At 40.8% G+C, this 14,949-nt stretch overlaps 2 protein-coding genes across 2 annotated transcripts in view; both read right to left on the minus strand.

Moving 5' to 3' along the window:
* CENPF (centromere protein F) overlaps window positions 1-3,346 on the minus strand; it is a 36,021-nt gene extending 32,675 nt beyond the window's left edge. The window contains exons 1-2 of the mRNA XM_062637034.1: window positions 3,213-3,346; window positions 1,500-1,702 (exon numbers count right to left, since the gene is read on the minus strand). Of these exons, the coding sequence (XP_062493018.1) occupies window positions 1,500-1,649 (150 nt within the window). The 5' untranslated portion in view covers window positions 1,650-1,702; window positions 3,213-3,346. The remainder of the gene's footprint in view (window positions 1-1,499; window positions 1,703-3,212) is intronic.
* A 2,313-nt stretch (window positions 3,347-5,659) lies between these two features.
* LOC134173244 (centromere protein F-like) lies at window positions 5,660-12,989 on the minus strand. The gene is made up of 5 exons (XM_062637049.1): window positions 12,789-12,989; window positions 10,623-10,819; window positions 8,294-8,409; window positions 7,965-8,092; window positions 5,660-5,751 (listed from the first exon to the last, which is right to left on the minus strand). The coding sequence occupies exons 1-4, from the start codon at window positions 12,948-12,950 to the stop codon at window positions 8,082-8,084; spliced, it is 486 nt and encodes a 161-aa protein (XP_062493033.1). The 5' UTR covers window positions 12,951-12,989; the 3' UTR covers window positions 5,660-5,751; window positions 7,965-8,081.
* Window positions 12,990-14,949: the final 1,960 nt, after the last annotated feature.

Below are 14,949 nucleotides of genomic sequence, written 5' to 3' on the forward strand. Positions count from 1 at the left end.
ATAAACAGGGGAAGATCAGGTTAGATCTAAGGAAGAAGTTCTTTACTCTGAGGGTAGTGAGGCCCTGACATAGGTTGCCCAGAGAAGTGGTAAATGCTCCATCCCTGGCACTGTGCAAGGCCAGGTTGGACAGAGCCTTTTGGTCTAGTGGAAGGTGTCCCTGCCCATGGCAGGGGGTTGGAACTTTATGGTCTTAAGATCCTTTCAAACCCAAACCATTCTATGATTCTGTGATAATCATTTTGGAAGTTGAATTGGGTTATTTGGGGAATCAAATAACTTGAAAGACTTTTTCAGAGGAACTGAGCTGTTAGGTTGGGTCAACTGCCTTCCCACAAACTCACTGCAATGACAGTGCCTTTATGTAGTCAATGGACTGCGTTAAGAATATGATTTTACCACATTCACTGCGAAGAATTTCCCTAACTCGGCTCCTCACAGAGCTAGGAACAGCTGAATGCTCCTGTCTCTCAAAAGGCAAACCATCAATATGTAAAAATTTACTTTAAGGACCAACACAGGAGTTGTGGGAAAGAGTTTCACAATAAACTTAGGTCGCATGTAGAAACTTGCTGACAAAGATGGATAACAATTATTACACCCCGAGAAGATACACATAGAAGCATCTTTTTTCCTATCCTGTAGATGAATCAAAGTACTATAAATAAATACAAATATAGATGGAAATAGGAAGATTCAGGAATTATGAATCTCTGCGCTACTTACAAGCATGTTCAAATGCTGTGAAAAAGGACTTCAGGAAAGTGATGCAATCAAGAAAAAAGGTAACTTCTTACTTTTTACCTTCTACAGTTTGAACTAAATTACTTTAAACACTGGCATTCACTTCATATGAGTATGAGCAAAAACCTGAACCACTTCATATTTTTTATGTATGTACTTAAATACACTCTGTAAATACTTGACTAAGCCAGTTGAACTACGCTGTTGGTTTTATACTATGAATCCAAGCTCCTTAGGATTAAAACCCATGAAATCTCACTTAGAAACTACGTATTCTGAACCTTGCATGGTATTTTTACCTAGTTTTTATTTTACACATGCAGTTTAGAAGCCAAAGCTATGCCCCCATACCCCACAACATCCAGTAGTATAAGCAGCATACCGATTTTCAGCCAAAGTTGCATGACAGAGTCTATTTAAGGTCAGAAATTGCCACCAGATGTCATTGTTGCTCTATGCAACAGAATTCCATGCTCTGTTTTTCAGAATTCCAATGAATCTTGCCTGAGGATGAAAAATTACTCTTCAGGTGGTATAAGAACCTTCCAGAAAATGGGCGACCGCTTTATGAGTATTTCCATTGTTACAGGTAACACATATCAAACCAACAGAAACTCAAAACTTGGTCCTCAGCAAATACTCATGAAACTCACCTGAGAATCTTGATTCTCACTAAAATGGCTGCAAATTGACACACATTAACACTGGGAATGAATTGTAAGGACAGTCCAAAGATGTGTGATGAAACTTTTTACCTGTGTGGTAGCTTGATCAAGTTGTGTTCTCGTTTGAGTCAGTTTATCTCTGGTTTTGTTCAGAGCCTTATCCTTCTCTGTTAATTCCAACTTCATTCTGACCAGCTGCAGTTCAGTTTCTTGATGTTTATTCATATGGGATTTCCTCATTTTTTCTTGAGCTTGCAGTTGTTGTTCTAGGTCCTTAACAGTGGAATTTAGCTCTGAAATTTAAAAACAGTAAGGATTAAGGGTACTTGCTGCTTTGAAAGCTACACCTCCCATCCTGGTACTCAAATTTCCAAGTGTCCACACATTATAAAATATGCAGTATGTTTGATAACAACTCAAGTCCCTGACACAGACAAACACCCTGTAAAATGTTCAGCAAGCTAAAACAAAACTCTCTTGTACTACTATATCAGTGATTAAACCTATCGAGACTGAAGGATAGTTGACTTTAAATAATTTCCACTTTGTGATATATTTGAACACAGCAAATCGTGACATCAGGCACAAATGCTGCAAAGGCAAAGTCAATTCATTCCTATGCTGGTTTGTCTTTGTTGTTTCTAAACACACAGAAATATGTCACTTATCAAAGCTGCTTTAATTTTTTTGCTTCTTAAAAGGAAAGATATCTACTAGAGTTATTTGTTTGGGTCTTCTCCTTCCAAGAGGCTTTTCAGCTACTGAGCATATCTGTAAGTACAGTATTTTACCTTTCAATCTTTTTCCTGTCCCAAACCAGAATCCATATAAAGTGAAACCAAGTGATCTTGTCACAATATACATCAGTAAGAGTTTACCTTCCAAAATACAATTTAATTTTATGGTAGAAAACATAGGCACCTACAGGGAACATTATCCAGAATTACTATTATCTGGTAATATTATCTGGTAATTCTTTTGTTAAAAAAAAAAAAAAGTCTTGCTTCCAAGTTGAAAATGCCACCTAATTGAAGTTTCACATGCAGGTATTTGGATAACCATTTTGGACAGCATGGGAACTTGTAAAACAGTCCTACAAGAAACAGTGGAAAAGCTGGTCCAAGTAGTAAGCTTAAGTAAATGCTCACCAAATCCACAGCGAACCAACTGTTTGCTCTCTTCTGACTATAAGATCTTAGGAGTAACTATTTCTTCATGTCAATATGCACAATACAGGATCATATCTTGCTTCTTTATTGTACTTTCTGCATCATACTTCCTTCTGTGCTTCCAGTTATATCCATTATGGACCAACTGAGCTATGCATTTAGCATGTTCAATCAATGAATTTTTAACACAGGTATTGCTTAGCTGCAAACCTCAAGCCATACAAAATGAAGGAAGCGATAGAATGGAATTTAACAGTGAGATGTAATGAAATCCTGAAGAGGTTTATCAACTGTTTCAACAGAATTGTTCCATGAGCAATGGAATTATTGGAGAAGGCTCTTTTCCTTTTATATATGATGTCGACAGCCCACCCCCAAAAATACAAACTCCTCCCTTCTAACTCTCAGACCCCTTATGTAAAAGATATCACAGTTTGTTGATAATTTCTGTGTACTGGCTGATCACTGAAGATACACACACTTGTGGCCAACTAGGCTAGCTGCCAAAGGCAAACCCAGGTATCTTTTCCTTGCTAAAGCACTAATTCCAATGCCTCTTTTCCTATCTGCACGCCAGATTTCATGAAACCATATAGCAGACTGTCTGTGGTTTTTAAACAAATACTTCAGGTACCTTGGTTCTGTGCTCTTAGCTGGATCACGAGTGAAGAATTACAATCATTAGCAAAGCTGCTGTTGAGCTCGTTCTTCTCTGATATTACACTAGGATTTGTTTCTTTCTCCCATGGAAAAGAAGATGCTGCAGAACTTCCCTTTGCAGGTGTTGCTTGATTTCTAGATGGTATCTCCTCTTGTTGCCATGAAAACACAGATGAGGAAGCCTGATGCCGAGCAATCTCCCTGTGACTCAAAGAGCTTTGAGGATGAGGCTGATTTATTTTCTGTGTCCAAGAAAAAACAAAAGGATCTACCTTTACACAGCTCCATATCCAGCATATAACAAAATAATTATTGATATGTAAATAATAGGTTCCTGGTCATTTCACATTACTTTTATACTATTTAAATTAAATAACTTTAGCCCAAGTATCCAGTATACTGGTTACAGTAACCCAAACCAGGATCTCCAAAAAAAGTCTGATCTGTTCATAAGTAACATAACCAATTTTTTGCCTTTTTCAAGAAAGATCCCATCATTTACCCTCTATGTTTTTCAAAATTCAAGCCTCCATTTCTGCAGGCAAATGTTGACACAAGTAAACCTGTATATAGAAGTCTAGACTAACATATCTGATATCTGACCCACATGTAGTTCTTCCAGACAAACACAGGTAAACTCAGACAAGAATTAGACTTTTACACACCTAATACCCCAAACCTGCAATAAAATACCTCAGGTAGAAGCTTTCAGCCTCTTCCTACAGAAAAATTAAACACAGCTAAAATAGTAGATGTTTTTTTCTCCTTAAGTGGAAAAAAAGATCATCCAAACTCAAAAAAAAACAAAGCCAAAACAAAAACCCCCACCTCAAACAGTAAAATCCCCACTGTATTTTTTAGCTTGGTTTTCAAATGCTTCTAATTTGAATATTTCAATTATTCTTTTATTAAACTAAACCCCTAACCTAGGTAACGCCCAGTGTGACTTCTCAATCCAACCAGAGATTATGTTATGTAGGAATAGCTGTGCTAAGACCAGGAATCTATATAGTCCAGAATCCAGTATCCAATCCTGTAATTTGTCTATGATAAAGAGCATAAAACCCTAACCATGCATAGAGCCATCATTCCCCTTATATACCATTTAAATTTACAGAGTTTGAGGCAAAAGTTTGAATCCAGGTAATGAATCAGTTTTTACTGAAATACTTGACATGTCCTTTCTCTTTTGGATCTGTTTCAATTTTACAATACTCTGACAAAGAGGTCTGCCATTTAACACAGTACAGTGGAATAAACCAGTGTTTGTTCTGAGCCTGCGGAGCTGGTTCTGTAATTATGCCTTATGGAAAGTAAGAAAATGACCAATTCCCTGTTTCATCTCTTGATCCTCACTTGATCTTTGTACCACCCACTTCCACCGTATCTGTTTGGAAACGAGTGAACAGAATTTGCAATACTCAAGATGCGAGAGCCATTTGGCTGTATATGGGCAAAGAGTAATTTCTCATTACTTCTCAAGTCTTTTCCTAAAACATTCTTTTTCATCATTGCTGAAGAAAACACTCAAGTTTTCAGAGAACAAGAATTGCTGAATTGCTTCCTGGAATCATGAAGCCTGGGTGCACCAGGTATGCATCTTTCATGTTATGTTTTCCAGATGCATTACTTCATTACTACATTGCCAGGAATCAGCACTATAAGCCTTTTTTTAGATGGCATCATCCTCGCCCCCTTCCAGTGTCAAGAGAAGAACGAAATAAGAACATCACTAAGATTCAGCAGTCCCACACTGCAGTGCCTTATCAATTTATGGGTATTACCTGTATTTGGTGATTTTTAATTACTATTTATTTTATCAATTCATTTTAAGAGTACTTCTGACTTTTTAATTTGAAGCTGAGCCACACATTCAGCCCCAGTAAAGGAAAGACTCTAATAAAGGAAACTTTTTGAGCCTTTAAATAGTGAATACCAAAGAAGGTATTACAGCTTTTCTACAGTGGCTTTTTTTGCCTTTGAGGGATTTCACATCTTAGTCATCTAAAGGCCTCAGAGATTCCCTCATACAATTCCCACTGTATGTGTTTGGAAAACTTTACTAGTTCTTATTTGCGAAGCGAGTTATTTCTCATTATCTTTCCAAAGCTATTTTATTATTATATTTAGCTTGGCAAAACTGACATTATTTTCTCTTGCCTGTGCTTGCACAAGATCTCCACTTCTTGAAGAATGTGTTCTCATTTTTAATGTCTTTCTTTCCTTCGCTATTCAGTTATGTTAGCTTTTCTGGATTCTCCAAGAGTACACCTGAATGGCAGTACACACAGCGTAATTCTCTCTAAAATCATATTTTAAGTGATGTAGAATACATTTCACTAGTTTTCCACTCCATGTTCCAAGTTCACTCAATAGTTACTTTCTTAGATATCACACATACCATTTTCAAGAGATACTTCCTTTTACCTGGATGGTTCTCAGTTCTAATTCTAGCTTTTTCCTTTCTTGTACTTCTTTCTTGTATTTTTCTTCCAGTTCTTCAAACTTTGTATCTACAAAGACACAATGAATACTTCTTCATAATCTAACTTATTACATAGGTAATAATTTCTAATTGCTGTTACAGGAATGATTGTAGAATAGTTTGTGCTGAAAGGGACCTTCAAAGCTCACGAGTCCAACTCCCCTGCATTGAGCAGGGGCATCTTCAACTAGATCAGGTTGCCCAGAACCACATCCAGCCTGACCTTGAATGTCTCCAGGGATGATGCATCCACCACCTCTCTGGGTAACCTGCTTTACCAACCTCATTGTGAAGAATTTTTTCCTCATGTCCAGCCCAAATCTCCCCTTTTAGTTTAAAATCATCACCCCTCATCCTATCACAACAATCCCTGATAAAAAGTCTCTTCCCATCTTTCCTTATAAGGTCCTTCTAAGAACTGAAAGGCCACAATAAGGTCTTCCCCGAGTTTTCTCTTCTCCAGGCTGAACAACCCAAACTCTCAGCCATTCCTCACAGGACAGGCGCTCTAGCCCTGCTCTGTACACCCTCTCCAACAGGTCCATGTCCTTCCTGTACTGAGGACTCCAGAGCAGGATGCAGGACTGCAGGTGGGTTCTCACGAGAGTAGAGGGGCAGAATCACCTCCCTTGACCTGCTGGCCACACTCCTCTGGGTGCAGCCCAAGATATGAGTGGCCTTCTGGGCTGCAAGCACACATTGCCAAGCCAAGTCCGATCTTTCATCCACTAGCACGCCCAAGTCCTTCTCCTTTGGGGTACTCTCACTCCCTTCATCCCCCAGCCTGGATTGATACCTGGGGTTGCTCCGACCCAGGTGCATATATATATACATTATGTATATATATAACATAGATGTGTTGCATTATATATATATATATACACACACATACAGATTTTAATTTTTACCTTTTAAGATTTCCTACTAGCAGCCCAAGAACATTAATATTACCAAGAAATGATCAGGAAATAAGGCTGGATCTTTTCTTCAAGTTCCTGTCAAATGCAACAGGAATTGGACAATGAATTTACTTAGGATTCTTCCACTGGAATTGTAAGAGGAGCATATTAGTCCAAAACAAAAGGCCTGCTTCCTTTTCTTTGTACTTACGTATCAGTCTACAACTCCCAGGAATATCATAGAACTAGAATGCTTTGTAGCATTCTATGAAACAGTTGAGGGAGTGCAACAATCTCATCCTACCCTGCATTAGCGAGGTCCCACCTCAAGTACTATGTGCAGTTTTGAGTGTCTCAGTAAAAGAACGTCAAACTATCAGGCTGTTTCCAGAGAAGGGCAACAAAATTGGTGAAAGGCCTTTGAGAGCAAGAGTTTTGAGGAACAGCTGAGGTTCATTCACCTTGGGAAAGAAAAGGCCAGGGCTGATCTTATCACAGGCTACAACTTCCTCACAGGGATGGGCTGAGGGGAGTAGCAGTGGAAGAAAGGTGCTGATTTCCTCTATCTGGTGACCAGTGACAGGACACAATGGAAACAGAATGAACCTGCATCAGGAAAAGTTCAGACTGGACATCGGGAAAGTGTTCTTCACTGAGAAGGTGGTCTTGACACTGGAACAGGCACCCCAGGGAAGTGGTCATGGCACCAATCCTGTCATTATTCAAGGAGGACAATGCTCAAGTCATATGACTTAGTTTTAGGTAGCCCTGTAAGGAGCAACCTTATGGGTTGCTTTGACCTTCAGATAGCCTGGGATTTTCAGGAATGTAAAACTCCAACTTTCAAATGAAAAAAAACCTCTCCAGCAATACAATTTTAAATAGCTTTTAAATAATTTTTTATCTAATCCCCATTTCAGAAGTGTCACGTTTAGTTGAATGCCTGACACTGCCACTACTGTACCCCTAGTAGAAGTTAAAAGGAACAAGAGTACAAGAAAGTATCTTGGATTTCCCACCTGAGTAAAAGTGAGATGCCAAACTCACAAAACATTTGTTCACATCAAAGATAAGAGGTAAACAGCATGCATAATATTGAACCTGTCAAGTTTTTCAGCAGATACAGCATAAGGGTGTCCAGCTACAGAACAGTTTTCCAGTTAAGGAACCTTCCCTTTACTTTTCCAGTTCATTCAAATATTTTAACTCTGATGTCACTAATTTGAAGACAGAAATGATGGTTTGAAACAGTGCATAAATTGTGCAGATCATCATGCACAAAAGCAGTCTAAATAAAATTTTCTAAAGAAACAACACGACTGTTGACTGAACTTTAAAGTACCTGTGGTACCCAAGAAAGATTTGCTCTTCACTACATCAAGGGAACAGCTGACACTAGGAACAGGCATTCAAAAACTTGCTGCAGTCTGTTGAAGGATTTCCTACTATTCCATGTCTATCAACATAATCCTGAAAAGATGTAATATTTGCAATAAGTGTTCAGTCTGCACTAATCACTTTTAAACTTATGGTGCTATGAATTAGATATTCTCATAATAAGCTTTAGAATAGGGACTAGGCAACTCAGTACAAATGCAGTGTGTGAAATATTCCTCCACCCTCCAAGAAAACTGTTAACTATCTGTGCTAGACAAAGAAAAAGTCATTTACCATTATGACTTTGAACTGGTGTTAAAGAAGCAGTAAAGCTTTTCTGTGGAGCACCACTGAATGATAAGTCTCCTGCAATCAATGTTTGCTGACTTCTCTCAAGCTCACATTTGTATCTGTTTCGGAAAAAAACAGCAACAAAAATTAGTCACGGAAACTAAAAGGTTAATTATCTGTTTTTAAGAGCCTGAAGCACACAATTTCTATGATTATAATAACTTAAAGATCAAGTCAAGATACATTCACTGAAAATATTCAGTACTGTAACGCAGAAACAGGGATGCTTTGTTCAGTTTCAGTATATTTAGTCAATTACATAGGAGTCAAAGCTGAAAACCAAAACCAATCCCAGAGTGGCTGACAATCAGAACTGCTTAAGGTTTCACTTATGAAGCTGTGGTCCAGCTAAACACACCCAAATCACTGTAAACACTGATAACATATAACTCCTACTCTTCAGTAAGGATCTTTATGATAGGAAATATACAACTTTTATCCTATGTTCTGATACTGCACACTTTGAGAAACCGATGCATACCTCATGGGAAGGGAACACGCTCCACCTGACAATGTATTTTTCTCATGTACTATTTACTTTGCTGCCCAGAACAACACAGCAGACTACCCATTCTTGTGACTCTTGTGAGCATGAAGAGTTACAAGCCCGTGAAGTGAAACCAGATAACTAGTTTGGAGTTTATACAGCAACTTTCATCCTGCCCAGCATGCACAGGTTGATAAGACAATGGTTTTGATTTCCCCCTCCCTTTTACAACATAAAGAACTCCCCTCCCTGTGGATTGCTAATTGCTATACAACAGTAAAGGATCAGTTACCAGCATAAAACATACCTGAACATGATTGCCAAGATCAAGCTACATGTAGTAACTGATGACCTTATGTAGTGGACAGATACACAAAGTAATGTAATGGAGAGAATTCAACTAAACTGGACTTAATTTGGGGAATGGATTAATGGAACACACATCCTTAGCCTGCAGCTTCCCTGGCCCAACATTTGGCATGAGATACAGAAGCTTAGGTGGTTCTATTAAGCCCTGCTGAATCTCACTAGATTCTTTGATGGACCTTAGCAGTTCCTCACACAAAGCTGGTGCTTCTACATGTTAAATTGTTATGTTGAAATTCAGAATCTTATCACAGCAGTCAAATATCTAAATACCTCAACTATCTCTAGTTTTCCCAAAAAGGGCACAGGGGGGAGGTAAGGGAGGAGGAAGAGGGAAACAAAGAAAAAACAATCAAACAAAACCCCAGAAAGATCAACACACTTCTTTATTTGCTTCTATTTAGATGGAATGAGGCATTCCACCAAAACTTAAAGGAAGTAGACATATTTCAGGCCACAAAATAAAAGGAAAGAAAAAAAAAAAAAACACAAAAAAATACACACACCCCCCCAATACCCCCACAAACAAGCAATAAAACTAAAACAAACACACTCCCAAAACAACTAAATCAAACCCTTAAGAAACCTGCTCTCACACCCCTCCCTGTGACAGTACTTTTGCATTACTAGTACCAGCACAACAGTTTATTGCACAGACAGAATACTCAGCTTGACTGATGCACACAAAGTTTCAGAAATACTTTTATTCAAGAACAGAGGGTGCCTCTAGTAGGAGAGCAAGTTTAACATAACATTCACTTCACTATGGGCAACTGTTCCATTTGCGTAGCACCCACAGATGAAAGATTTTAGATGTGTCTGCATCACAGAAGATTCTTTTATTACTTGCATTCCATCCCCAACAGACAGCACACACATGCTATCTCAGTAATAACAGTGTTTAAGAGTTGAGGTCTTTGAATTAAGCTCTTTTTCACCAAAGCAACTGGATTCAGTGATTCAGTCACTGCTTTTGGCAGCTTCCTCTTCCACTCCCAATAGATGTTTATGCCTCCTTCCAGTAGTATTTTATTGGTAGACTTGATCTTACAGAATGAATTGTCCATGCACTTTCTGAGCAACTCCAAGCCCTTTGCAGTTTACCTTTGTCAAGTGACTCAGCTGCGCTAGCTGTTTTGTTGTTGTTCAAGATCATAGACAGTTCTCACATGACACTGCAGAATTCCCCCAAATTAAGGAGGAACTATAGGTATTAACTGCTTCAAGTGGCAGACAGATTTATGTAGAAGCCTGTATGTGCATGTGTGTATGTAAAAACAGGTCCATGTTTTGTGACTTCAGTCACAAAGTCTGAATTAATTATAAGAAGAAACTAGAATACCATGAAGGATACACTAAATGAATAAAACACAAGAAAATAACTGTTATACGTGGGTTAGAGACAGAGCAGATCCTTACCTTTTCAGTTCTTGTTCTAGCCTTTCTATGTCTTTCTTGCTGGAATTCAGCTGTCCTGACTGAATGTTAATTTGAGATTCTTTTGCTTGAAGATCATGTGATATTTTCTGCTTTGCTTTCTCGAGAGTATCACACAATTCCATCAAGCTCTGGTTCTCTCTTTTTAGTAATGCAGCTTCATTTTTTTCATTTTCAACCTAGTTGGAATATAGACCATTTTAAAAAGATCTCACCTATTCTCTACACTTCTATTATTTTAATAACACAAAGTTTACAAACTGCTTTTTTTTTCCTAGCATTTCAAAATCCTGACAGCACCAAAACCTCAACTATACACGTCATTTAAATATTCTTGGGTGTGAACAAAACCACATCTCCTGCAATTCAACACTGTGACATTAACAATTGCTATTTATTGGCTAGACAAGCTCATAGAAAAATTAATCAATCCTTAAATACTAATAATCCACACTAGATTGCTAATCCACACTGACCAACTCTCTGCTCTTTCCAGCCTATCAACTTCAGCAATCAGAATACCTTGACTAAACAAAGAAGGCACAATGATTACCAAGAGTCACAGCTTTGAAACTGGAAGTAGAGCTTGGCAGTAGACATCCTCCTCCCCTACAGCTTCTGAGGGACAGGCACAGTCAAGCTAGAGCTTTGCACAACATTATTTTTCTGGTTGAAAGAAGTATTAACTACTGCTTACAAGTCTTAAAGCACTCCTATTCGAGCACAGCCCTTTGTGTTACAGGAGCACAGCAGTTCCTCTGGATGGTTGAAGAAACTCACAGGAAGAAACTCTAAGAAAACTACAAGGATTAAGTTCTGCTAGAAAGTTCTATCAGCCTAAAGGGAATAAAAGGCAGCCTCTGTAATTTGCATTTGAGCTGTATTCAAACGTTACAAAACAATATGAAACTAAATGGGTCACCTCTGATCTGAAGCACAGCAGGACCCTGACCAAAAGGGTCTCTGGTTTCCTGGCTGACAGTATAGTCAGATGAAGCATAAAACTACAGCCCTAAAAAAGGAAACTGAAAACCCAAAAACAGTCAGGGGGGTGGGGGCAGAGGGGGAAGGAGAGAACCAAGCCAAACAAACAAAACCACTCAACTGAGAATTACATAAACCAAGTAAAAGATGAAATGGATCTACAGGCAAGGTAGAACAGCAAGAGGCTGTCAACTATGCAGCTCTTATATAAAACAGGCCTAGTCAGTATCAAGATTTTAAACAGGCACAAATGACTTTTCCTAATCATAAAAAGATGTAGCAAAGCCTCAAAGTAAACATAAACAACTGAGCCCAGAAAGCCAACCATATACTAAGCTGCATCAAAACAAGTGTGACCAGCAGATCGAAGGAGGTGGTCCTGCCCCTCAGCTCTAGTGAGACCCCATTTGGAGCACTGTGTACAGTTCTGGTGCCCTCGGCATAAGGGGGACATGAAGCTGCTGGAGCAAGTCCAGAGGCGGCCACCAGGATGACAAGGGGGCTCAAGCAAGTGCTGTATGAAGATAGGCTGAGAAAGTTGAGGGTGGTCAGCCTGGAGAAGTTGCATGGAGACTTCAGAGCAGCTTCCAGTGTCTGAAGGGGGCCTACAAGGATACTGGAGAGGGACTCTTCATTAGGGACTGTAGCAATAGGACAAGGGGCAATGAGTTTAAACGTAAACAGGGGAAGTTCAGGTTAGATATAAGGAAGAAGTTCTTTACTAGGAGGGTGGTGAGGCACTGGAACAGGTTGCCCAGAGAAGCTGCGGCTGCCCCGTCCCTGGCACTGTTCAAGGCCAGGTTGGACAGAGAATTGGGTGACGTGGTTTAGAGTGTGGTGTCCCTGCCCATGGCAGGGAGGTTAGAACTAGATGATCTTAAGGTCCTTTCCAGCCCTAAATATTCTTTGATTCTGGGATGGGCAATCATGCCAAACATAAATAGAAGGCAGGAATTCTATTAGCAATCAGTGAGAACCAAACAGAAGGGAAAATATGATGAAAATTAATATAAGTAGTTTATATTCTGTTTCTCTGCTATTTCCAGTCAGTGGGAAAGAAACAAGACACTAACCCACCCCTAGGGACAACCAGATAAAAACTTTGTAGTTGTGTTTGGCATGGAGAACAGCATTTTAGGGGAATGACTACAGGGCCTCTGTTACCTTCTGCTTCTGCTTTTGCAGAGCTGCCTCCAAAGACTCTAACTGGAACTGTCTTTGCTGACGCTCCTTTCTAAGCTTGTCCACTTGACTTTCCAGCTCCTGAATCTTCTGAAGGACTCTGGGGGAGACGCCTTCTTTCCATTCCTCCACAGCCCAGCTCATACTGACACGATTCTTGTTTAACACAGAACAGACAGTGCTATGCCTGAAACACAAAGACAGAATTGACCTTTCAGCAAGCCTTCTTTTAAAGCAAACTACATTTTTAACCTTAGCAGTGATTAGAACACAGTATTTCACAACCATATAGGCTTCCTGACCTACATACCAAGCAGCAGCTTTTAAGTCCTATTTTGACACACTCTCATTCAGCTTAAAATCTAAAGCCTCACATCAATCAATCTAACAATAACAGGTTTATATTCGTATAACTGCATTTGACTGCTGTATTTCAGAAAGTTTCTCTCCATACCTTATGCTTATGCTAGATTGCAGAAAACCATTAGTGCTGTACTTCAGGGGCATTTAATCCGAAAGCTTTGCAAAAAGCCATCCCTTCATTTTGACCCGGCACGGGCTCACTGCCCCGAGATACCAGCACAGCTCGGAAGTCATTTACAAAGAAGAAATTACCTCAGAATAACTAAAAGCGGAGAGGAACGACGGCCGGGCAGAGCCCGCCCAGGCCTGGGGAGCTCGGACTGTCAGGACCAGCCTTACTCCCACCCTCAGGAAACACCCCATGGGGACACACCGCAGCTCACCAGCCCGCTCAGGGTGCCTGACACCCACGAAGAGCCCCCGACCGACCGGTCGGTCACTCACCCCGAGGCGCTGCCCAGGCTCAGACCCCAGCTGGGTCCCTCAGCTCCGGAGCGCACCGCGCCTCGTACCAGACCCGCCGCAATTCAAAGCCAGCACCGCCCACCGGACGTTTGCGCACGCCCAAGCGATGGCGCCCCCGAGCACGCTGATTGGTCCCGCTACGACGTTGCTCGCCATACGGCCCTCCCCTCGTTGGCAACGAGGTCGCGGCTCCAGGTCGCCGTCGCTCGTGATTGGCTGGTTTGGAAGCATTTAAACTCCATTGGACGTGGCAGCACAGGGGCGGGATAAAGGTGGCTTGTGATTGGCCCCGTAGGCTCTTGCCCACGGGCGGGCGGGGCGCCCGGCGCTGAGGGAGCTGTGTGGAGGGTTTGAAGCCGCGGCGCCATGGGCGCCCGTTCGCAAAGCCAGCCCAGCGGGGAGCCCGTGGTACGGCGCGGGGAAGAGGGCTGCGGCAGGGGGAGCGGCGGATGATCTTCTATCCGAGATCGTTTTCCCCGTCCCACAGAGAACCTGAGGTTTGGGAAAGTAAACGTGTCCCGTTTAAACAGGTGATGTCCTGATGATAACTCCTTCGCTTGAAAACATCCACAAAAGGATCATTAAGCGGTTTAGTACTGGGGTCTGCCCACATTTCCTCTGGGGAATACATTTTATGAGGGGGCAAGGGGGAGAGGGAAGGCAATTCAGTCCAATGCTGCCTATTTTCTACCCTAACATACAAACACAAAGTAAAAAAACACTTCTAAGTGTGTTCTAACAGCGATCAGAGAATGCAAATGGCAACAGCAAAAGCTTCAGGACTCCAAAACTTACGTGAACTCCCTTGGGTTCCAAATGCTTCCTCTGGTGTTCCCCTCTCTCTTCCCCCAGCCGCACTCTGAGGGGGGTTTGGCTTTGAAACAATGATGTTTCCATCAGAATCTATGATTACTTCACCTGATGTCTTGCCTCTTATAATATTTACCCAAATCTTTTAATCACATTTAGGAAATTGAGTTAAATCTTCCTTAAGAAAAACAGCTGAGCTGTCAGAATGTAAATATGGCACAACCAACTCCCTAGCACATTGTTATAAAGCCTCTAAACTAGCTCCAGAGCAAAACAAGCCATCAAATTGGTGGAACAGATCCATCTGAGAAGGCTGCATGGAGACCTCATAGCAGCCTTCCTGTATCTGAAGGGGGCCTATAAGGATGCTGGGGAGGGACTCTTCATTAGGGACTGTAGTGACAGGACAAGGGGTAACGGGTTAAAACTTTAACACGATAAGTTTAGATGGGATATAAGGAAGAAGTTCTTTACTATAAGGGTGGTGAGGCACTGGAATGGGTTG

The sequence above is a fragment of the Pezoporus occidentalis genome, unplaced genomic scaffold (assembly GCF_034315485.1).
Source record: "Pezoporus occidentalis ecotype Australia unplaced genomic scaffold, CSIRO_AGI_Poc_V1 ctg50, whole genome shotgun sequence".
In the NCBI taxonomy this organism is placed as follows: Eukaryota; Metazoa; Chordata; class Aves; order Psittaciformes; family Psittacidae; genus Pezoporus; species Pezoporus occidentalis.

Coding starts and splice junctions, on each gene's coding strand:
- LOC134173244 (XM_062637049.1), bottom strand. CDS start 12,950: ATGAGCTGGGCTGTGGAGGAATGGAAAGAAGGCGTCTCCCCCAGAGTC. Junction 10,820..12,788: donor TGCAAAAGCAGAAGCAGAAG/GTAACAGAGGCC, acceptor TATTCCAACTAG/GTTGAAAATGAAAAAAATGA. Junction 8,410..10,622: donor CTAGAACAAGAACTGAAAAG/GTAAGGATCTGC, acceptor TTTCCGAAACAG/ATACAAATGTGAGCTTGAGA.